Raw genomic sequence first — 26,082 nt, forward strand, 5'->3', positions numbered from 1 at the left:
GCGTACATAAGCTGCTCTGCCTGATTGCCTTGCTTTCCTGCTTCATTTCTGACATAATAAAAATAAAAGAATAAAGAAGGCCGAGGAAATTTCGAACTGGGTTGCCCTTTTCTTTTTTGTTCTTTTATCAGAAGTAAGCAAGGTAAGCAGGCAAGGCAGCTCATGTACGCAGGCCTTTAGAGTTGGGCAATTGAACGACCTAGTTCACAATCTAGTTCATTGGACACCGGTTGTTTGTATGAACAAAATGTGTATACTCAATATCTCACGTTAGTTTGTATGATGTTACTCATACGTTTTTGAACTAGGGCAGTGAACTAGGTCGTTCAATTGCCCTACTCTATAACGTATTCCAAAAGTGAACCTATGTCTTTAATATTTTGTGAAAAAGTTTTTGGCTTTCAAGAACTACAAATGCCAAATTATAGCTAATTCGGTTATAAAATGTAACTAAAAACTCAAAAATACCTGAAGTCGGGCGGGGCCGTTTTATGAGGGTTATTCCAAAACGTCGGCCGATACAGAACATGGCCTATCTGCAAAGAAAAGACGCAACTGGGCAAATTTTAGCGCCCTATCTCAAATTATTAAGAAACTAAAGTGATTACCACAGACGGACGAATTCGACTCAAGATTTTACCATGATCAAGAATATTATAGGTCTGTCTGGTAACTTTCCCAGCAAAAATTGACCAGCAAGAACTTTCTCGGAGAGCAAGGAGTTTTTATTCTCTTTTGACAGAAAAATGTAAAAGTAAACAGACGCCTTCTCTCCAAGAACCAGCAAGCAATAAGTTGATTTGCCAAAACAAATCTGTTTCTTTTTTTCGAAAAAATTAGTCCGACGTTAAAGGAACCAAACAAGCAAAATTGTTGTATTTTATTAAAAATAAAAAAGAAAATGACCCGAAAAAAGTAAAACAAAACAATTGACTTGCTTATTTCCACAATAAAATTGTTCTCAATTTGCACAAACATAAATCACCGAATAATTAAAAACAGCTGATTTATTGTTTGTAGGAAGAAAAAGAGTTGTAAGTGCTTGCTAGAAGAAATTTGTCCAGCAAGAATTTGCAAACTCTCAGTAAAAGAACTCTCAAATGTCTCTCTCGAATCGCTCTCTTTTGCTGGACTTTTGTGTTAGCGACTTCCAGCTGGTATATATATTATATTTACTTTATGGGGTCGCAAATGAATATTTCAATGCGTTATATGCTGTTTATATTAGAGCTTTTTGCAGGGTTAACCTTCTTTGAGAGGATTTGTTTGAAATATAAGTAATGGAATTGACATTTAAAACCCAGTCGGTTTGTTAAATCCGGTTATATATAAACGGGGTATTACAAACCGAAAAACAATCTAACAGGGTGTTTTTGTAAAAATTTTTGCCTGTCACACGAATCGTTCGTACTAAAACGTATACGTTCAAAATTTGGTTCTTGTAAAATTTTACGAACCATTCGTTTTTATCTGAAAGCTTTCGTCTATTTCATAAAAGCTTTTATATTTCAGAGTTTCCATGATACTTATTTTGTGAATTTTGCATAGGCATCTGCACGTAAAATGTGTTACTTGATGGCAACCCGATACACAGATGTCAAACAAAAAATAAGAAAATAATGTAATCAAATTTGTCCGAAAATAATTGTGATAATATGAAGAAACGGATGTACATATACGCGTGTGCTTCTATGGAAATAAATAAAATTGCATTCCCTTCCAGTGTTCTAAAAAACGAATAAACTAAAATTTTTTTTATTTCTTTCCAAACACAATGTTTTCTTTTTTCAAAATTTCTTTTTGACTATTTTGAAAATAAACCCTATTCATCGGATTGATTGGGTTTCATTTTGAAAATCAAAACTATTTTGATTTTCCTCAATCCATAAAATACACACATACATTCTCATATTTTGAAAACTGTACACATACTACTACAAATGTTGACATCAAAATTTGATAGTGTATGTGGCGCTTAACGAAAGTACAAATGTACACAATTTGTGATGGGGAAGTTTTCTGACCAAATTTGAGCCAAAAATGTAGATGAAAACTTCAAAATACATGAAATCGGATGGTAACGTATTAAGGCCTGCGTACATAAGCTGCTCTGCCTGATTGCCTTGCTTTCCTGCTTCATTTCTGACATAATAAAAATAAAAGAATAAAGAAGGCCGAGGAAATTTCGAACTGGGTTGCCCTTTTCTTTTTTGTTCTTTTATCAGAAGTAAGCAAGGTAAGCAGGCAAGGCAGCTCATGTACGCAGGCCTTTAGAGTTGGGCAATTGAACGACCTAGTTCACAATCTAGTTCATTGGACACCGGTTGTTTGTATGAACAAAATGTGTATACTCAATATCTCACGTTAGTTTGTATGATGTTACTCATACGTTTTTGAACTAGGGCAGTGAACTAGGTCGTTCAATTGCCCTACTCTATAACGTATTCCAAAAGTGAACCTATGTCTTTAATATTTTGTGAAAAAGTTTTTGGCTTTCAAGAACTACAAATGCCAAATTATAGCTAATTCGGTTATAAAATGTAACTAAAAACTCAAAAATACCTGAAGTCGGGCGGGGCCGTTTTATGAGGGTTATTCCAAAACGTCGGCCGATACAGAACATGGCCTATCTGCAAAGAAAAGACGCAACTGGGCAAATTTTAGCGCCCTATCTCAAATTATTAAGAAACTAAAGTGATTACCACAGACGGACGAATTCGACTCAAGATTTTACCATGATCAAGAATATTATAGGTCTGTCTGGTAACTTTCCCAGCAAAAATTGACCAGCAAGAACTTTCTCGGAGAGCAAGGAGTTTTTATTCTCTTTTGACAGAAAAATGTAAAAGTAAACAGACGCCTTCTCTCCAAGAACCAGCAAGCAATAAGTTGATTTGCCAAAACAAATCTGTTTCTTTTTTTCGAAAAAATTAGTCCGACGTTAAAGGAACCAAACAAGCAAAATTGTTGTATTTTATTAAAAATAAAAAAGAAAATGACCCGAAAAAAGTAAAACAAAACAATTGACTTGCTTATTTCCACAATAAAATTGTTCTCAATTTGCACAAACATAAATCACCGAATAATTAAAAACAGCTGATTTATTGTTTGTAGGAAGAAAAAGAGTTGTAAGTGCTTGCTAGAAGAAATTTGTCCAGCAAGAATTTGCAAACTCTCAGTAAAAGAACTCTCAAATGTCTCTCTCGAATCGCTCTCTTTTGCTGGACTTTTGTGTTAGCGACTTCCAGCTGGTATATATATTATATTTACTTTATGGGGTCGCAAATGAATATTTCAATGCGTTATATGCTGTTTATATTAGAGCTTTTTGCAGGGTTAACCTTCTTTGAGAGGATTTGTTTGAAATATAAGTAATGGAATTGACATTTAAAACCCAGTCGGTTTGTTAAATCCGGTTATATATAAACGGGGTATTACAAACCGAAAAACAATCTAACAGGGTGTTTTTGTAAAAATTTTTGCCTGTCACACGAATCGTTCGTACTAAAACGTATACGTTCAAAATTTGGTTCTTGTAAAATTTTACGAACCATTCGTTTTTATCTGAAAGCTTTCGTCTATTTCATAAAAGCTTTTATATTTCAGAGTTTCCATGATACTTATTTTGTGAATTTTGCATAGGCATCTGCACGTAAAATGTGTTACTTGATGGCAACCCGATACACAGATGTCAAACAAAAAATAAGAAAATAATGTAATCAAATTTGTCCGAAAATAATTGTGATAATATGAAGAAACGGATGTACATATACGCGTGTGCTTCTATGGAAATAAATAAAATTGCATTCCCTTCCAGTGTTCGTGTATTTTGTGCCATTAATTACTAAAATTATTGTATTTTCATTCAAAACGATGGGTCTTTCCCATTCGTTTATTTTTGACGTATTCGTTCTTCTGATTTTGTTACGAAAACCAAAAATATTACGAAAATAAAAAGCTTTCATTTGTTTGTCACACGAATACAAACGTCAATCGCTATGAAAACCAAATTGTGTCTTCGTTCATTAAATCGACGAACGAATGGAAAAAAACTTTTTACAAAAACAGGCTGTTAATATATTCTCCATAAAAATACCTTTTCATTGAAAAAAGCACCATTCTGGTACTATTTGAAATTTTTAATTTTCCATCCCTGCCATGAGTTAATTTAAATAATTATTGTAACGGCTCAGCGTAACATATTACGAGCGTACAATACGTTATACGCCTATCATATCAATAGGAAAATCATTTCTTCTACCATCACATCCCTATCGTCATATTTTGGCCTTTCTCAGTTGTACAGTGAATTTAGTCGAGGGTTGTTGTGCTCTTGTTCTTTATACTTCTAAATATTGTCAGAATCGCAATCTTTTATATTTTTAATCGAGTTTGATACATATTTTTTGCTTGAATTACAATAGCAATTATTTATGCGAATTACAAAATATTTAATCTTTACAAAAAGCAAGGTATTTACAGTGCAAAACAAACCAGAAAGGAAAACAGAAAAACAAGGCTCATTTCGTCTGCCTTCCTGCAATATTACGTGGAAAATCGATAAAAATAGATTTTAGAAAAAAGTCTATGGTGTCAGTGTGTGGTAACAGAAACAGTGTTAGTACATAGAAGGAAACAACACAACAGATCTGCGCAAAAATCAATCGTTCTATGCGTTCGTTCCTTTATGTGTGTAAAAATTGAACTTGGTGTTGTTTACGACGAAAACTTGTAAAAAATAAAATTAATTCATCAACTTTTGTAAGCAATCGATTTGAAAAATATAGGAAATAACATTGTGATTGTTTGTGGTGAAAGATATCTTTGTTTCTCATAGCAAAACAAAAAAATCAATAAATATCGGAGCAAAACAAAAGCAGCGATTGGGTTATTTTGTTGGCGCCAAAGGAGAACATTTATCTAAATATATACATTATTTATCATATATAGACTAGCATGGGCACAGAAACAAAGTTAAATTGCTACACTGAGGACACTGCATCTGCTGGTATCGTACGTGTTCCAACAAAAGTAGTTACTAACTCAACTACAGATAAAATATGCTCGGGCTTGGACATTAAACAAACCTCAATTGTGACATCACCATCCTGCTCAAATGTACCATCTATTCCAATATACATTGATGAAAATGACGTTATTGAAGGTGCTAAACAAATTATAACATCCATTCGTCCTTCTTGGAATCTGAATTTTGTTCAATTTAAGGTAGAGTATCTTCTTTAAGTAAATTTCTGTCTAATGTATGATTCTGTGTACACATGATTTTGTAACTGAGACAATTTTCTGTTCTCGGATTGTTGTCATCTAAATACAAACCCAGCAAAAAGTTTGCCTCCAAAGAAGCAGTTAAATCATATGTACCTACTCATGATTTTAACAAGAGCGTGACTACTGAAAGATGCACTCCATTGCACTGCATTTTAACTGACCCTTTGGCATTGCATTTTAACTAACCCTTAGGGTGTAGAATAGGATGCAGTCCAAAGCACGTGTTTTGATACATTCTTCGAAATGTGTGCAAGCCATTATAAAATATCCCAGAACAAATAAAATGCATTTATTATTTATGTAAAACAAAAATATTAAGAACTTTATTACATAAACACAAATTATGAAAATTCTCCATTGAATTCAATCGCAACCACGCGTGTTTTCTCCTCTCTCCATTTAATCCAAGCTGAACTGTTCTTGATTCATCTGCTAAATGGGTTTGATATTGTCTTCCCATCACCAGTTTTTTACATGTACTCCAACAGCACTCATTGGGAAATTTTCTTAACGAAAAAATTTTCGCAAATTAAATATTTTTTAATTTATATTAACAAATTTTTGGAAATGTTAACATGCTTATCTCTTTTTGGAAGATGTATGCCGTTGCCTGTAGAGATGTACAACCTGATTTATGTACTTGTAGGGATCTCTAACAACTGCTAATAAAATGTAGGGAACGGAGTGCCTTTTTCACGACTCCATTTGAACTGCATCCGGATACTGTTAATTTGTGAGGAATTGGAGTGCCTTTTTCACGACTCCGTTGAACTGCATACGGATGTTGTTAAAATGTGACAAGTGGATGTGATGATAGAATACTGACAGACAACGGCTTCACTAACAGCACGCTAGCTAAAATAGGTGTGAAACCCAGCGCTTTATGCGAAATATGTAACACAGAAGAAATTGCAGATCATGTATTATTTAAATGTTCACGATATAACCACATTCGTAACTCATTTCACTCATTTAACAACATTAACTCATTGGAAGAATTTCTGAACAAATATGGTTTCGAGAAAATCTCAATTATTGCTGAATTTCTGGATAAATCAAATGTAGAACTATAGATGACTTACTAGTCGTCAACATCCATGCCCTGGCGGTGTCGAAGACACGAGCCAACACTGTCCGGGGGTTGTTTTTGGTGTGTCAAAAAAAAAAAAAAATAATAATAAAATAAAAAATTCCAGAAAATACATTAATAATACCAAGACAACATCATAAAAGTGCTACAACTGCTAGGATAGGTGAGGTTTGGGGATGTGCAGCCACTAATTTGTGACTGCGTCACTCGGAGACCTTCCGGTCCATTGTGATCATCCGGGGGAAAAACGAGGAATGTACTGTAAAGAAAAGAAGTGATAGAGGAAAGAGGCGAAAAATAAAAAGGAAGCTATGAAAGTGTAAAAGAAGTAATTGAATAGAATTTTTTAGAAAAGAAAAATAGTTTTAATGGAGGAAAAGTTTGGGTGGTGATGGTTGGGAGAATATTTGAAATACGGTTCACGTGTTCAGGTTGCGCTGTCCCAGCCACTTCAGATTCTTGATGATGTTGTAGATTACAGCAGTTTCCACAGTTGAATAAAAGGTTAGACACGGTGGAAAGTGAACACCCACTAATCTTGCCGCCTACGAGCCAGGGCTGGACATCGACACAGGAGGTGCTCGATCGTCTCCATCTACTCCTCATCCTCACAGAGTCTGCAATAGTCAGTGTCAGTAACATCCTCATCCCATTTGATGGTAAAGGCCTTGATATAGCAGTGTCCAGTGATAACTCCCGTCGTTACTCTAACTTCAGCTTTACTCAGGTCCAAAAGAGAATTCGTTCTTTTGACTGACAAAGACGGCCAAATGGATCTTGACACAATGCATTTAGGTTCATTATGCCATAATTCGCCGGCTGTTTCGTCAGAGAACGTTTCAAATCTTTGGAAAAAGTGACAAATGGGTGGTTTGATGGAGTCAGCGATTGCTATATCTGTAGACTGCGATCCTCGTCTACCTAATTCATCTGCTCTTTCATTACCCATATAGTCGCGGTGTCCTGGTACCCAGCATAGCCGATAGCCGTTAGTTAGCGTTCCAAAAGCAGTTCTACACTTAAGGACGACATCGGACTTGATGTTGCAGGATTTGATGGCTTTAAGAGCCGCTTGACTATCCACAAAGATAGTCACCGGTTCAAAGATTTCTGCATCCAAACAATTTATCAATTCCGCTGTCTTCCAAAGCGCGCTGATTTCAGCCTGGAAGACACTACAGTTGCTATCTGTAAGCGTACTCAAGACATAGTCTTTCACAGTAGACGCCAGCCATCTTGGAATCGTCTGTATAAAAAGCCAGACCGTCCAGAGGGGGGTTACTGCGGTTCCAGTCGTCTCTACTAGGTATAACGACATCTATATCGTCAAATCTCAGGACTGGTGATATATAGTCGCTTAGTTTTCCACGTTGGTTCACAATGATACCTGATTCATTCAGTCAGGATACATCCATGTCCATAGGCACAATCGCGCCAGAGATTCTGTTCATGCAGCCTTAGGGCACTACGAGTTGCCTGATACTTAATCCTGAGGCTCAGAGGCCTTAGGTTCAGCATTGCGTTAAGAGCAGCTTGGGGTGTGCTCCTGGTGGCTCCAGTTATAAGAATCGCGACAGCTCTTTGCACCTTGTCTATTTTGCTGGATGTCGATTTTTGGCGCAGTGAGTGCCAACAAGAGAACCGTAGGATTAGATGGGTCTTATACAACCAGTGTATAATCGATGGGTTAGGCCCCAACTTTACCCAATATAATTCATGCATGAATAAAGTGAAATAAGTCCTCTCTTTGCCCGCTCCTCAGCATTCCTATTCCATCGTAATTGGCAGTCCAGGATTGTACCAAGGTACTTTGCCTCGGGCGAGAGCTGAAGCTGCACTCCATCCAGTGTTGGTGGAACAAAAACGCCGAGCTTACGCTTCCTCGTGAACATTATCAGATCTGTCATAGTTGGTTTTAGCCCAAGGCCGTTAGCCTTGGCTCAGCTCCGAAATGGTGGACAGAAACTTACCGGAAATCAGTAGTAATACGTCGTCCGCATAAGCAATAACTTTGATGCCTTGATTATCCAGCTCCGTCAGAATATTGTTTATAACAAGTAGCCACAGTAACGGTGAGAGCACTCCACCCTGGGGAGCGCCTCTAGTTACTGTTTTCCTACTTTTTGTCTACCCGATATTGCATTTATAATTCTGCTTTTTAGCATATTATTCATCCAACAAGTTAGGGTTTCAGTAGGCCTATTGTAACTTTTATCGATCGAAAAGTTGTTACAATTTCTTTTGTTTTTTTAACAACTACAAAACAAACAAATGTGGGTCTATTCTGTAACTTTTTAACGACAGTCGATATTGTTATTTTTTCGAGAAACTCATTTTAACAACAAATTTAAAAACCTTTGTATTCCGTAAACAAATTTTAACAACTTTTGTTAAATATGTCGTTATGAAAACACAAAAATAGTAGTTGTTAAAAAATCGACAAAAGTGTTCAATATTGGATTGTCTTTGGTTTGTGTGTACCCCCTATACCAGTTGCTTATATTATTCGAATATTCGCCACAAATGTTCGGAAACGATATGATTTTCGAACATTTGGCAAATGTTTTTCTTTTGTTAGCAAAATTTCGAAAACGATATCATTTTAGAACATTTGGTGAATGTTTCTTCTTCAGAAGAAAAATTGTTTCGAGAAACATTATTTTTACTTTGGATTTTTGTTTTGTTTTCAAAAAAAAATAATTTTATGTAGTTTGTAAAAAATTCCCATTTGCTTTTTTCAAATAAATTTTATATAAATGCTACGTATAATATAAACAACTAGCGGACCCGGCGAACTTCGTCTCGCTATTAAGCAATAAAATTTTATACAAAAACTCAAATTTCGATTTTTCCAATTTTCCGACTTTTCCAGAGAGATTTTCCAAAATTTTCTTCCGTAAAGACCTTCTCCTCGCAAATACGAATAACTGACAAAAAATTTTACAGAAATCGGCCTAGCCGTTCTCATTTTATGAATTACTATACATTTTTTACACCATTTTTATATATATAGATAAGTCCATATTTACATTAGGCAATTTTCCTTGCGGCAATTGTCAGTTTGTTGGAGAGAGAGGTGAGGCATATGGTAACCCTTTGCTTCTCAACACCCTCTCTCACCCACAAACTGACAATTGCCGCAAGTAAACTCGCCTAATGTAAATTGGGACTTAGTGTTGATAAAGACAACATATGGGTAGGTTGCCAAATACTAGACAACAATGTTTATGAACAGTTGCATATCAAATCACAAACATAACAAAGAAATATCTGACTTTGAAGAAGTAAAGAGTGGTGTCCCGCAAGGGAGTATCCTTGCGCCTCTGTTGTTCAATTTATACCATTTGCATCCGCAACGCTAGTGGAAAATGTCACAGAATGGTGGTACCGCAAAGCAAAAATCTCTCTCTCTCTCCCTTGATGGCATTCAAAACATCACTAAAGTATTTGGGAGTTAATTTCAACAACCTTTTTCGTTTTAATTATCATGGCCGACTTATCACCACTAAAGCCAAAAAAGTTGCAGGAATGTATTCTAGTATTCTCAAGAGCAAGTATCTACCAATTCAGACAAAACTTCTTCTTTATAAATGTTTTGCGCAAATGTCTCAACAATAACTACCAACACTCAAGCAAACGATACTCCAACGAATTTATTTACAACAATGCCTCTATCAAGCATTTATGCCAATTCGCGATGCAGCTTCAACATAGATTCGTAGAAAAATTGGAGCAACGCGGCAATCCTCTAATGATTGAATCTTTCGAAGCAGAGCGTAACATCACTTGGAATTCGTCATCATATCTCTCTCCAATTAGAATTTTACACGAAGATCTCAATAACAATAATCTAACCTCTCTACCTCAATTCTATATTAAGGCTGTGCCTTACTCGCATCGAGGATAAATAGTTTTTTTTACATTCATGTATTATTTTATTAATTATAATGTTATATTATTACATTTATTGCATAAATGTATAAACTTTAGAAATATCTATTCACAACTGCAAATAATTGTTACTGTTTATATTTGCGTACGTTCATATGTACATATATGTTTTCGTATTTTCGATTTTCTACATTAATTGTTAAAAACACTTACTGTTATTACATATTATATTTAACAGGATCCATTTTATCCTGTTTTCATTTTGTATTGTTATATCCTATTGTTATTAATCAGACTGAGCTCTGTACACTATTGTAAATGCCGGGAGCAAGCATTGTTTTTTTAACTTGTCACTACCATACCCTAAAGGTATTTTATTAAATCTACTAATTCGTATCGAATGAAGATGTCATCATTGTTAGCGTGTATTCCCTGTAGGAAGTGTGGGGTCATGTGTTGACATGTCGCCACTTTGTCTACTAATATGGTGACAAAGTCAACACTTTGTCACCAGGTTGTCAACTATTGTTACCTTTACCTTAATAAGAAGAAGCATTGTGTATATTGACAGATGATAGCCGAACGAAGCATCCTTTTTTTAATTTTCTTAATTGTTTGGCGTAAAATAATTTTTGCCTGATGTATATATTGTCTCGTCGCGCTGGAAATGCTGAATGCAACTAAACATAATAATGAATTACAATGTTGAAGAATTATTTAGCAAAAATCGATTGTGAGATTTTTCCAATGTTATACAGCTGTAATAGGCAAGGAAAAATTTAAGGACATATTTTTTATTTATGTTTATTTGTACATGTTTATTCTTTTCAATTACTAGATGTTATATCAACATTCAGCGAATCGCCTGATAAAACGTTAAGTGCAACAGAAGAAGAACTATTTTAAGCAGACAAGTCATTGGTGCGACTTGGCCAAGAAAATAAAACGAAAACGTTTTTTATTATTTATATGATAAAATGTTTAAGCAGCCTTGAATTCATTGTCTTTATTTACTAATTTTTACTTATGTGGAATCTTTGGCTTAGCCATTTAAAAAGATACAAATACTGTAATACGCAATTTGTACATTTTTAGCATTTTCAATATTATTTGTTTCATTAAAGAATAAATGAAATATAGTATTTAAACAAATGTGTAGCTTCATCTCCTTATTAAACGTACTATATAGCTGTTTTATCTATGAGAAGTTCCAAATAAGCTAAAAAATTTAGTATTGAAAATCTGGTACTATTGACTCACTACCTCCAATGTCTATACTGACTCACTACCTCCATTGTCTATACTGATTCACTACCTCCAATGTCTATACTGACTTACTACTTCCAATGTCTATACTGACTTACTACCTACAATGTCTATACTGACTCACTACCTCCAATGTCAACACATGGTTCCTCAGGAACTACTGACTTACTATTGACATACTAGTTCCATTGTCAGTACTGACTTTCGAATGACACGTTCATACAAAATTTCAAAAAATTACATTAGTTGTCTACAGTTTGTCAGTAGTACTGTTGACAATGTCAGTAGTAAGTCAGTATAGATTCACTATTGACATTTCCTACAGGGATTCGAAAACGATATCGTTTTCGATAGCAATGGTATGGTGGGTATGTTTTGTTTATCAATACATACATTCAAAATTGAAAGCTTTTGAAAGTTTATAGACAATTTGTCTACAGAATAGCACAATCGTTACTGCAAACAATTTTTAGTGTCGACAATGTTGTCGATTGTTGGATTGTTAAAAAGTTACAGAATATGCCTACATGTGTGTTAACTTTTTTAAGTGAGAGGTTAATGGATTCATGTTCTACATTGTTGAAAGCTCCTTCTATGTCTACAAAGGCAGCCAAGGTAAAGTTTGAGTTTTCCATGTTCCTTTCAATAAAACCTACCACCTCATGCAAAGCAGACTCCACAGATTTGCCATTGCTATAGGCGTGCTGCGAGTTGCTTAGATAGACCGTGTCTACATGACTCCTTATCTCCAGATCGATCAGTCGTCTTGTCTTCCGTCTTGTTTCCCCTGAAAATCCATAAGATGGCAATATGGATTAAAACAACAAAGTATGTATGTTAATTCTGGTAGTGACTGTTATGTGTGGGAAGTCGTTGATGAGTGTGGTGTTATTGGGGTTGTGTGTGTGGTTTATGGATGAGTTGTGTATGTGGATTAGGTATGTATGTGTAAGGATGGTGTGGGGGTTGGTGTGTTGTGGAACTATTTTGGTCTGGTTGGATTGGAAGCTGGAGGAATGCCGCAACTAGTACTGGTGGACAAGAGAACAAGTGCTTAGTATCATGAGGTCCTAGTCTGCATTGCGGGCACAAGTCCTCAACACCTTGTATAATTCTGGCTTGGTAGGTATTGAGGATGGTAGACCAGCCAGATCGTAGTTGTGCCAGGATGGTTCTAGTGCATCTGGGTAGGGACTTCTCTGATTCTGCAATCGTTGTAGGATGTTGTTGTAGGACTCGGTTATGTTCATACCCTTCTACTGCTTGCAGGACTGCGCGGGTATGAATGGTCTTCAACGATGCTGCCAGTGACAGTCGGTCGATATCCGATGGAATGACATCCTGGATGTCGGGGCTGTATCATCGGATGTCCTTCCGGATGCGTCTGGGTGGTGAATCCTGATCCACTATATCCGTTTTGAAAAAAAGACGATATGTCCGTTTACATTTTAAAATTTAAGAAACACAGATTTTCTCTACTTTTTCCATTATAAAAAATAAAACGAAGCGACCCAAAAGAACTAAAGGCATTTTCGTTGTCCATGGATCCAAACACGATATAATTTTGCATCAGAACGCTTGAATATTTTTCTGGTCAACTTTTGTAGCACAGTGCCATTTATCGACATTTTTCAAAAAGTTTGCACCTTCTCAAGACCAAAACTGCCTGAAGAAGCATTCTAATGCTTTTGCGATGTATTAGAGAGTTCTTAATTACTGTCTTGGCTACAATGTTTGTCCTTGTGTTCGATTGAAATCTCCATGGTTTGGCTGTTATATGCCAAAATGTTCAAAAAACGTGGATAAAAAACTTAAAGTCAAAATCGGGAGGCTCGATTTTCACCGAATACCTATGGTCTAGTGGATTTTTTTGCGAAGGGCCCACTAAGGTTTTCAAATCGCCCCGGCCTAATGTATACGGATGACAGTAGTGTGGCCATCCCCGTACCATGCTCCAGCCTGACCATGCACATGTCACCGTTGCTGTAATTAGATAGAAATATTAGATTTAAGCTTTTTTTACCTACTATACAAGTCCTCACCTTGTCCCCCTCGGACGCGGCGAAGATGTCGAAATTGGCATTGCTTAGTCCAGAAACCTTATTCTTATAGATATAAGGCTCCTGGACTAAGAAAATGTCTACTTCAAAGGTCGTGAGGGACAAGAGTAGTTCAGCGGCGGCGGCTTTGCAGTGATGCAGATTAATCTGCAAGATGCCCAGCCTTTGCCGCTTCCCTACTCTTACTGAGTTTCGTGGGTTGGACACAGTCGAAACCGAGCCCATCCTGAACCGAAATTCAGTTTTCCTTCACGTTCTACAACTGCTAAATTAGAGCCCCAAAAAGTCTGCGTTCACTTTGTATGTTGTTATAGTACCGTTATTTTATTAAGCCAGACTATCAATCCTGCGCCTTCCTGATTGCAAAGGTTTCAGTCTGGAATAAACTATAGTAAGTCGTTTACCAACTTGTATTAGTATTTAAGAACTAGCCTTTCCTAGCCAGAGGAGGATTAATAAGGCTCCAGTCATCTCTACTAGGATAACGAGTGAGATTGTTGATGGGTGGTGTGATGATTTTCTATCATTAAACCCACCAACGTTTGAAGTGTGGTGAACTGTGTTCCACTCAAACATGATATAGGAGACATCTAATCCCAACGGACAAAATTTGATGTTTTGTGGGTAAAATACACAAAAAAGCTTCTTTACCCTCCATATCCCAGCAAAATGTTTGTAGCCAAAGAAGTAGTTAAATCATGAGTGCAAGTGATTTCGGACTACATCTTTTTACGTGAAAGAAGTCATGATTTTTACAAGGGCATGGTGCAGTGAGGATACTGTCTAATTTACTTCTTAAGCACACATTTTGCATTAGTTCTTTGTAGTGAATAAATTACAACAACATATGATTCAACTACTTCTTTGGCTACAAACGAAGATGCAGTTCGAAATCACTTTTATTATTTTTTGTATACAAATTACTTTTTATGGATGAAAACATATTGCTGTTATTAGAATTAACAAGAAACAAATTATGTTCTTTGTTTTTTTAAGTTTTTTTTTGCAAAATTTTGAAATTTCTAAAATTTGAAAATTTTATGAAATGGATTCAAATCGGACATTGTCAAAATGTGAAGAACGGACTGCATTTTTCATGACTCTGCGTGGACTGCTTCAAAAAAAGCTATTCAATCACTACTTCACAAGGAACAACTTCAAAAAAATTTTGCTGGGTATGTTTTTTTTACCTTCCTTAATAATCCCACCGTAACGGCTGAAATTTGGTTTTTAGTCTTCATTGAGGCAATAAAACTTTCCACCTGAAAATTGACGGTATAGGCTCACGTCTTTATGTAGCCTCCCTAGAACGGATACCGAACATCGGGAGGTATTTTGAAGTTTGTGGCCTCCATATCCCACCGAAATTGTTGGAATTTGGTACTTTATCTTTGTTGGCGTTAGAAACCCAGCAAAATAAATTGGAAGCAGTGCAATGTAGACTACTTCCATCCACGGCATGTTTTGATGCAGTTCAAACGGAGTCATGAAAAAGGCACTCCATTCCTCACATTTTAACCGCTTTTGGATGCAATCCAAAGAATCACATCCATTTGCAGTTAAAATGCAATGGCAAGGGTCAGTTAAAATGCAGTGCCAAGGGGTTAGTTCAAATGCAGTGCTATGGAGTGCATCTTTCAGTAGTCACGCTCTTGTAAAAATCATGAGTGAAAATGCATAATTGGATGCACTTCCAGATTACTTGTACATATAATTTAACTGCATCTTTGGAGGCAAACATTTTGCTGGGAAACTATCGACCTGCAAATTTTCGGTGTAGGTTCAGATCTTTATTTAGCTTTCATAGAACGATGCCTGCCGATTTTAGGTATTTTCAAGGTTTAAAATCGGGCGGTACCGTTCTATAGGGATTATACCAAAATAACCCAGCAAAAAGTTTGCCTCCAAAGAGGCAGTTAAATCATATGTACAAGTGATCTGGAAGTGCATCAAATTATGCATTTTCACTCATGATTTTTACAAGAGCGTGACTACTGAAAGAGGCACTCCATTGCACTGCATTTTAACTGACCCTTTGGCACTGCATTTAAACTGACCCTCTGGCACTGCATTTTAACTGACCCTTTGGCATTGCATTTTAACTAACCCTTTGGGGTAGAATAGGATGCAGTCCAAAGCACGTGTTTTTGTGCAAGCCATTACAAAATATCCCAGAACAAATTAAATGCATTTATTATTTGTGTAAAACAAAAATATTAAGAACTTTATTACATTAACACAAATTATGAAAATTCTCCATTGAATTCAATCGCAAACATGTTCGCTCTCTATTTAATGCATGCTGAATTGTTTTTGCTTCATCTGCTATATGGGTTTGATATTGTCTTCCCATCACCAGTTAAGATTTCGACATGTACTCCAACAGCAATCCATTGGGAAATTTTCTTCTCGTGAGTTATCGGAAAAATGTTCACAAATGAAATATTTTTTAGTTTGTATTAACAAATTTTTGGAAATCTTAATACGCCTATCTCTTTTGGGAAAATGTATGCCGCTGCCTGTAGCGATGTACAAACTAATTTATGTACTTGTAGGGATCTCTAACAACTGCTAATAAAATGTAGCGAACGGAGTGCCTCTTTCACGACTCCGTTTGGACTGCATCCGGATGCTGTTAAATTGTGAGCAATTGGAGTGCCTCTTTCACGACTCCGTTGAACTGCATCCGGATGTTGTTAAAATGTGACAAGTGGATGTGATTCTTTGGATTGCATCCAAATGCGGTTAAAATGTGAGGACTGGAGTGCGTTTTTCACGACTCCGTTTGAACTGCATCAAAACATGCCGTGAAAGAACTAGTCCACATTGCACTACTTCCAATTTATTTTGCTGGGAATATAAGCAGGTAAGAGCGGCGTTAAGTTCGGCCAGACCGAACTTGTTGTACCCTCCCCCACGAGTTGCACTGAAGTAAAATGGAACAATACCGTAAATCAGGAGGTACGCTTCTATGGGGGAGGTAGGAAGACGTGGACCTATACTGATAATTCTTTTCTGGAATATTTTATTACCCCATGAAAGACTAAATAACAAATTTCAGTCATTTCGGTGGAATAGTGACGTCACATCCTTCACAATTATGAAAATCGGGAGGTAGCGTTCTATGGGGGCTATATCGAAACGTGGACCTATACCGAAAAAAAAAACAGTCGGAAAGGGTTTTACTTCCAACGTAGGCTAAATACCAAATCTCAGCCATTCCGGTTGGTTGTTGTGGCCACAAACTTCAAAATACCGAAAATCGGGAGGTACTGTTCTATGGGGGCTATAAGAAGGCGTGTACCTATACCGACAAATTTCGTACGGAAGTTTGTATACCTTAAATGAGGACTAAATACCAAATTTCAGAAATTTCAGAGAATTACCATTAAAATACCGCAAATCGGGAGGTACCGTTCTTTGGGGCCTATATGAAGGCGTGGTCCCATACCAACAACTTTTTAGGGGAAAATTTTATACCCCCAACGAAGGCTACACACAGAAAAAAATGGCCTCTCTAACATATGTCCCGAACCATGAATAATTAAACATTTATGCATTTTTTTATTTATATTTTTAATAATTTGCATTGTGGACGATTTTAGACAGCATTAATGTATAAAAATGTTGAAATAAGTAATGAAACATCAAGAAAAATTAAATATTAATTCTCCCTTAAATTTCACTCTCCATTTTGCTCAGCCCTGGTGTAAACACATTTATAAATAGTGGTGTTTTTTATTGAAGGGCATAGAAAAAAAGCAAAGCAACAAAGACACATAGGTACATAAAAAATTCCAAGGAAATACATAACACACTTTAATAAAAGAAAAACTGAATGAAATAACTTATAAAAAGTCGCACTTTTAAAAAGAAAAAATTATATAGAAACATTGTTGAACGCTTCTTCTTAGTTGTGAAATAAAACACATTTTTTTCAAAGTTGAAATCATCAGCGGGAAATCGGCATCTGCATAGGTACATCCATATTTCAAATATACACATGTATGTATGTACATTAGGGATATAACTTTTTGCACTTTTTTGCAAATATCAAAAATACCACCACATAGCCGCGTAGAGCATGAAAAACTATTATGAAAAAAGGTGTAATTTTTTCTCTATCGCGAAAAAAGTTTCCGCACCAAATGCATTGAAGTTCAGTAATGCATTTTTTAATTTTAGCTGTTATGACAACATATTTGCTTTTAATTAAAATTTTTATTTTTTTGTAATCTAATTTAAAATCATTATCAAAGCGTTCTGGACCAATTTGTTCTCAAATCGCGCCATTTCAGAGCATTTTATGCATTTTTGACACTATTGCAATTTTTGTTTTTTCTTTATAAACTCGTGAATTTTATGTTTATATTTATTGTACCTATCGGACAAGAGAATATGGTGTCATTTGCAACAAATTCGCGAAAGTTACAGACAGTTTTTAATGACTTTGCCTGTGAGAATTGTATTTTTTTATGAATATTTATTCAAACAAAGCAAATTTAAAATTATAAGTAGAAAAAATATCAAAAGGGTTTTAGTAATTACAGTCGGCGCGGAAACTTTTTTCACCGAATCGATCTTAGAAACGCGTTTTCATTATTAGGACAAAATTCCCCACGTGGTACTGGTGTTGTATTTTTGTAAAAAACATATACGATTCTCACAGGCAAAGTCAACAAAAACAGCCTGTAACTTTCGCGACTTCGTTGCAAATGACCCCATATTCTTTTGTCCGGTAGGTACAAAAAATATAAACATAAAATTCACGAGTTTATAAAGAAAAAGCAAAAACTGCGATAGTGTCAAAAATTCATAAAATGCTCCGAAATGGCGCGATTTGAGAACAAATTGGTCCAGAACGCTTTGATAATGATTTTAAATTAGATTACAAAAAAATAAAAATTTTAATTAAAAGCAAATATGTTGTCATAACAGCTAAAATTAAAAAATGCATTACTGAACTTCAATGCATTTGGTGCGGAAACTTTTTTCGCGATAAAGAAAAATTGACGCATTATTTCATAATAGTTTTCCATGCTCTACACGGCTATGTGGTGGTATTTTTTTGGTTATAGCCCTAATGTACATATGTATAAAAATGTATTGATGTAATTACCAATATTAAATGCGATTTCTTCCTTGTCCAATAAAATATTTCCATTCACCTTTTTGATTCAATTATAAAATGTATTGGACATTTAATTTACTAAAAAGCACAATTTTTTTAAGAAAAGACAAAACAGTGATTTATTCACTCACTTTACCGTCTTTACTCAGCTATGTTCTCTACAACACTGATAAAAAAAGACCAACATAATTAATACCATTTTTTTCTTTACCTCTTCCCTTGCTACGTTGGTTAACAACAACAAAGCACGAAACACACGTGTTTTACGTATACACATAACAAAACTTCTGCGTCTCTTATTACACCATGCACACAGCTCTTTATTATAAACCAGCATGCCGCAGCTGCGAGAGCCCTGTTGTTATTCACTTTGACAAAAATACTCTCCACCCATAAAAAATATGTTCTTACATAAAAAATATGTTGGTACCCAAACATATTAAATTGAGATATGTTACAAAATGTTGCAAATATATATTTGTTTGGACACAAATAAATTATGTTTGGATCCAAACATATATTTATCTGTAATCAGTCCCAAACAAATATTTGTTTGGATCCAAACATATTTCTAACATAGATTTCTCTGCGTGTAACTACCAAATTTCAGCCATTTCGGCGTGATAATGAAGCTAAAACCTTTAAAATACCGAAAATCGGGTGGTACCATTCTATGGGCCTGTATTAAGGCGTAGACATGTACCAACAAATTTCTGGTGGAAAGTTTTATACCCCCAACGCAGACTAAATACCAATTTTCAGTCATTTCAATGGATTATTGTGGCCATAACCTTCAAATTACCGAAAATTGGGAGGTACCGTTTTATGGGGGCTATATGAAGGCTTGGACCTATACCGACAAATTTAAAATGGAAAGTTGAATACCCCTAACGAAGACTAAATACCAAATTTCAGCCATTTCAATGGATTATTGTGGCCATAACCTTCAAAATACCGAAAATCGGGAGGTACCGTTCTATGGGGGCTATATCAAAACGTGGACCGATATAGCCCATTTGCAATACCAAACATCCTAGAGGTAATAGAAACTTCTATACCAAATTACAAAGCTCAATCATAAAAACTGCGAGCTGTATCTTGATTTCAACAGACGGGCGGACGCACATGGTTATATCGACATATAATTTTACTCTGATCAATAATATATATACTTTATAGGGTCTCCGATGAATATTTCGGTGTGTTACAAACGAAATGACAAATTTAATTATACCCTCCATATTATGGTGGAGGGTATAAAAATACCATATCGGAGGGGGCCGGCCTCCCGGCTACGTCGTTGGCACCAATGTATATTCGCTCACTCAATTCGTTTGACGGTAGTTCATTAAAAATTGCAAAAAAAATACAAAAGTTCTCGTAATTAGTATTAGCATAATAATTAAATAATGTAACGCATAGAATACAAAACTACAATAGGTAAACAACCAAAGATTTAAGTGAAAAAAGTTGTGAGTGAAAAATCTAACAAACAAACGTCATGGCCAATGATATGAAAAACCTTAAAACTTGTCATTGACAAGACTATGCAAGATAGCGCAGTTGTTTATATTGTCGCAGGTACAACAACAATATTTGTGTTCCCGTACACAAAACTTGTAAAAGTTTTTCAATTTATAAATGAAAATAGTGGATTCTCTAACTTATTTTTGGCTACCGACAAAAATCGGTAAAAATAATGTGCTTACAATTTCCGTAGTTAAGGGATGACTGTAAAGCCCAATAAAAGACAATTTTTATTTTAATATAATATTGTTGACCTTTGATCAGTATCTTCTTTTTCTATTCGTTTGGCTTGAGGTCATAAATAAAAAAACAGATACATTTTGTTTTTTATTGTTTGTTTATTTTTCCGATATTTCGACTATCTTCGATAGTCATCATCAGGCAAATGTTATCTTTAAAAAACACATAATTATTTTTATAAAAATATAAAACAATTATTAGAAATAATATTTACATTGTTGTTTTCTTATTTTATGATTCTAACAGCTTCTTCCATCCTCTTCTGTTGACAAGAATTTTCCAACTAAATTTTCTTGTGCTTTTCAATGACATTTCTGTATATTTGAGCACGGTGATAGGTGTCTGTCTTATAATTCATTAGTTGGCTGTTTGGGACATTTACAATATGTAGCAGGGATGGAAATTTAAAAATGTAAAAAAGTACTAAAATCGTGCCTTTTTCTGTGAAAAAATGTACTTTTTTTTATTATTTTTTAAGAGAAATTAAAATTTTTAATTCAGTAAACAAAATAGCAACAAATGCATATTAGGGCTATAACCAAAAAATGTTGGTGAAAACTATTTTAGGTCCGTAGAACTTTTTGTATTGAAAATTGGCCATATAAGTTCACGTTTTGGTATCGCCCCCATACAAAGTGACGATTGACGCGTAGACGTTTTAAGGAATTTCGAAGGTATTAGTCCCATTTGACCAACGAATTCGTTGTAATTTGGTATTTTGTATTTCCAGATGATAAAAAACACTTTAACAAAAAATTGTTTATATAGATCAACGTATTTTGAGGGTTTCAGCTAAATGTTTGTCATCATGGGTCAACGTTTTGGTATGGATCCATAAAACGGTAGAACCGATTTCAAGATTCTTAGTTTTCAGCTACATCCACTATCCGACAAGGCACTATAGGTAATTTGCCCTGTTTTTGAGGCAAAAATGAATAACAGCGGAGTTAAAGGTTTTTTTTTAAACTTTTTAAATTATTTGTGTGTAAAAGTGAGATAAAACAAAGATTTCAACAGATAAATTCGGATATAAGGAACAACGGTTATAAGCAACTACGTATATAACGAACAAAGCTATTTCTTCCGATGCCATTTTCATTAGTTTTCTCATACACAACAGACTGTTGAAAACGATCACGGTAGTAAGTAACAAAAATTTTGTCCCCGCGAGTATATTTTCAAACGAATTGTTATTACAATTTTGTATATTTTTTGAATATACGTAAAGACGTGTTTAATACTCCTTAAAACCGTATCAATGATTAATATGTAAAAAAGAGATAAAATACAGCTTACTACTGCCGCACCGTTTACAGAAAACCACGGATATAACGAACAATTTGTCGCCATTACTTTTTTAACTCGCAATGAAATTGTAAACAACAATATTTTTTATATTTATTATTTATTTCCGCAAACTAAACTTTCACAATTTTAAGACTTTTTATTGAGAAGTAACCAAATCAAATCTCATAAATATCAAAAAACGGGCAAAATCGGTGTTCGAAACCTAGCAATACCAATGCAGAAGACTTTTAGTAATGTGTTCTAGGTGGCAAAACTTTTTGAGTTTTTGGTCGCTACCCAAAAGGTTTAAGTTATATTTTATATTAAATAAATTCCTCTCGCAATTGTCAATCTAACCCATTTTACATATATTTATATATGGTATATTTTTCCGCTGTTTTAAATGCATTGAAATGTGCCTTATAATATATATTTTTTTAGTTTTTCTTCGAAATTCTCACTTTGACTGATATTTAAACCGCGATAATGGCGCTATTTTGAAAAATGTCATTCATATTAATAAATTTTGACATGTTCTTTTTTCAATGCCTACTTAAAAATTAAAATTTTTAAAAGTTGCAAAATCGACTTTTTGCCTCAAAAACAGGGCAAATTACCTATAATGCAAGGTTGGGAAAACTGTAGCCATGTTAAAAACTGAGAATGACTTGAAGATGAGTGAGATAGTTATGGGCATATGCACATACAAACGTTTAAAAAAGGATCCAACTACAGGGCTACAAGAAAAGAATAATAAATTAGATTATTATTAAATTAAATATACTCAACGAAATTGAGAAAAATAAGTTAATAAATAGAACTGCAGTCCCCCCAAAAATATATGGACTACCCAAAATCCATAAGGAGGGCACACCTTTGTGTCCAATATGCTCATTCATTAATTCCCCGACCTATGAACTATCAAGATATATGGCCAACATCCTCAAGTTTTAACTAGCAGTTCCAAATACAATGTGGAAGATTCGATTGAATTCAAACCAAGGATAAATAAAGAACACATAGAAGATGACGAAATCATGATATCATTTGATGTTGTTTCCTTGTTTCCTAGCGTCCCTGTCAATTTAGCTATTAACACAATTAAAGAAAATTGGCTAGTCATTCAAGAACATACTAGCATTCCATTGAATCTTTTCGTTGACTTGCTAACAATATGTATAAAAGACGCAAGATATTTTGTATACAAAGAAAAGGTATTTGAATTTGTATTTTCAAATTCTTTCATAATTCTTGTTGGATATTGTGTCAAAACTTTTTATTTTCTTATACTTGAAGCATTGAACTATAAATAATTGCAAAAAAATACCTAAATTGTCTTTCAAAAAATATTTTGCAGAAAATTTTCTAAAACATGTAATTTTGTTACAAATGTATTGGCCACCACTGTACATGCTAGAAATTAACAATATAATGACCCAACCAGCCAACGAATGAATTATAAGACAGACACCGAGCACTGTGCTCAAATATACAGAAATATCATTGAAAAGCACAAGAAAATTTAGTTGGAAAATTCTTGTCAACAGAAGAGGATGGAAGAAGCTGTTAGAATCATAAAATAAGAAAACAACAATGTAAATATTATTTCTAATAATTGATTTATATTTTTATAAAAATAATTATGTGTTTTTCAAAGATAACATTTCCCTGATGATGACTATCGAAGATAGTCGAAATATCGGAATAATAAACCAACAATAAAAAACAAAATTTATCTGTTTTTTATTTATGACCTCAAGCCAAACGAATAGAAGAAGACAATTTTTATGATTTTTTTCATGCAAACTTCGGTTTTTCATCTGTAGTGGAATTCTCTAACTCATTATTTTAATTTACCGACAAAAATCGGTAAAGTTAAAATACAAAGTTATGAATGAAAAAATTCAATAAAAGTAGACAACACTGTTGCTATCGGTAGGACTTAGCGACGACTTTACGTGGGTTAAATTACCGAAAATTTTCCTTAATTACCGAAATTAAAAGCTTCTTTTACCGATGTCGGTAACTCAAAAATTGAGCTAGAGAATTCCTCTACTAAAAGAGTTCATTTTTATCTACTTTTTGATTTTATTGTTGAAAAATAATATCTCATGCAATATTGTTCCGATTGGCTTCAAAATATGTAAAACAAAAAACATTTTCTGTATGTAGTATATAAGAGTAGTAAGAGAAAAGAAAACCCCTAATCTAGGTCTAGATCTTTATTTTGTGTAATTTGCAAATTTATCGAGTGCATACATATATGTCGTTTAAGACAGAAAATGCCACACACAATGACGCAATGCCAAAAAAAAAACAGAAAGGCATCAGATTGTCACTTCTACCTTATTTTTAATTTTTTTTAATTACGAAAATACAGTGCCGTTGAAAATAATACCACTACAATGCATATTTTCATTAATATTGTTATATTTCTCATTATATTAAAATTATTTTAGTTTCCATTAGATAACTAGCGTATTTAAAACTAATGAAGGCAAATTATACACGAAATATGGACATATTTTTTTTTCAATCCATTGAGGAAGAGTCTTGGCCCTAAATTAAAAAAAAATGATTATGATCATGTCGAAAAACAGAAAAAAAACTTTCATTTGGAAGTGCGAGGAAAAATTTGGAAAATTTTGCATGAAATATTTTATGAAACGATCTGTAGAACATATTTACAACTGTATAGTCAACACAGAATCACAGAAAATCATGCTTGCTGATATTTATTATGTTTCGGGATAATGCGACCGACGATAACGTGGATAATTAAGAGATTCAATGGCTATTATGTTATGCAGTTTCTATGGGTTTAAATCCGTTTAAAAATCCATAAATTACAAATTGGTCTATTATTTTTAACAACATTTCTGTAAAATATCTCTTAAATATTATGTCAGGGCTTATCGTCTGGACATGTCCTCGATTTACCATTGCCCAGCAAAATGTTTGTAGCCAAAGAAGTACATAGTTGAATCATTTCGGTTCATTTAATAATTTTGCGCAAGCAAGCATTTTGATGATACCGAAGAAGTTAACATGTATGAAGGGAGGACTTTCAGTGATTTGAAGACATCAGGACCATTTGGAACAATTATTTGAAAGAGTTGTAGAAACTTTTAATTTACATTTATGGACTGTTTCTCAAAGACGATTCGAATTCAAATTCATTTAAATTACTACCAAAACCATGTGTATTTTTCAAAAAACAGTACAACATGGGTCGTCTTATGAAATTGAAATATAATGACTATAAAAACAAGCAATTGAGAGCAAATAAAAACACATATTACTTTTTATGCTAGAAAATAGCTTTTATTACTCAAAAATAGCAATAACATCTTAATAAATGCTTCTTTATACTACAAACAAAGATGCAGTCCGCAATCACTTGCACCCATGGTTTTATGAAATGGATTCAAATCGGACATTGTCAAAATGTGAAGAACGGAATGCAGTTTTCATGACTCTGCATGGACTGCTTCAAAAAAAGCTATTCAATCACTACTTCACAAGGAACAACTTCAAATAAATTTTGCTGGGTGCTATTGTTAAAAAATATATTATTAACGTTTTATATGAAATAAATCTATGTTTACATTAATACATTCATCAGAAACTTTGTTTTAAGAAATAATGCTAATTTTTATTGGCAACAAATTGAGTATTTGTACTTTGCTCATAATTTTTATAAAACATAAGTTAATTGGTCTTTTGTTTAAATTCAAATTACTCAGATTACAATTTTCAAAATGCGCTCAACCTTGTCATTCAATAAGATAGTAGTAGATAAAATCAACTGGGAATACGAATGTAGATCAAGGTGCTACTATTTTTCCCGTAGTTGTATGCATGTATGTATGTTGACCCCAAGCAGACGTGCCTGGAAGGAACTACACAGTCTATATAAAGATCAGTCCAATGCTACAATACAGATCCGATAGATTAACTTGTCATTCACACAGTAATGTTTGACACCACACAGTAATATAATATCATCTACGCCAAGTATAGTAAAACAGGCTATATTTGTCATGCGAAACATATTATACAAATTACTTCATTATTATCGTAACCAATGCAGGCAGCAACTTGCCTCTTGATTAACTTTATTCAATATACCACTACAACAAAGACACTAACTGCAAACCATAATTGGACACCGCATGTTTGATGGGTTTGTGGTTTATTTGACCATATCCCTTTTCTAAGAATCCATTTTCAGGTCCAACCGTCGGAAACATCACCGATTTTTAAATTTTCCTCATATCAATGTTTTCGTCTTTGGTTTT

The 26,082-nt window shown here is 34.3% G+C and overlaps 1 protein-coding gene across 3 annotated transcripts in view; it reads left to right on the forward strand.

The window, feature by feature from the left end:
• The first annotated feature begins 4,286 nt into the window (after positions 1-4,286).
• eas (ethanolamine kinase 1) overlaps positions 4,287-26,082 on the forward strand; it is a 43,927-nt gene continuing 22,131 nt past the window's right edge. Inside the window, exons 1-2 of one of the 3 annotated variants that reach the window (XM_073972694.1) lie at positions 4,295-4,472; positions 4,838-5,226. In XM_073972694.1, coding sequence (XP_073828795.1) covers positions 4,957-5,226 — 270 coding nt within the window. In that variant the 5' untranslated portion in view covers positions 4,295-4,472; positions 4,838-4,956. Of the gene's footprint in view, positions 5,227-26,082 lie in introns of all 3 variants that reach the window. The other 2 variants (XM_073972693.1, XM_073972692.1) reach the window with 2 other exon arrangements.

This window comes from Musca autumnalis, unplaced genomic scaffold, assembly GCF_047663935.1.
Source record: "Musca autumnalis isolate F117 unplaced genomic scaffold, ASM4766393v1 scaffold_3, whole genome shotgun sequence".
Classification (NCBI taxonomy): domain Eukaryota; kingdom Metazoa; phylum Arthropoda; class Insecta; order Diptera; family Muscidae; genus Musca; species Musca autumnalis.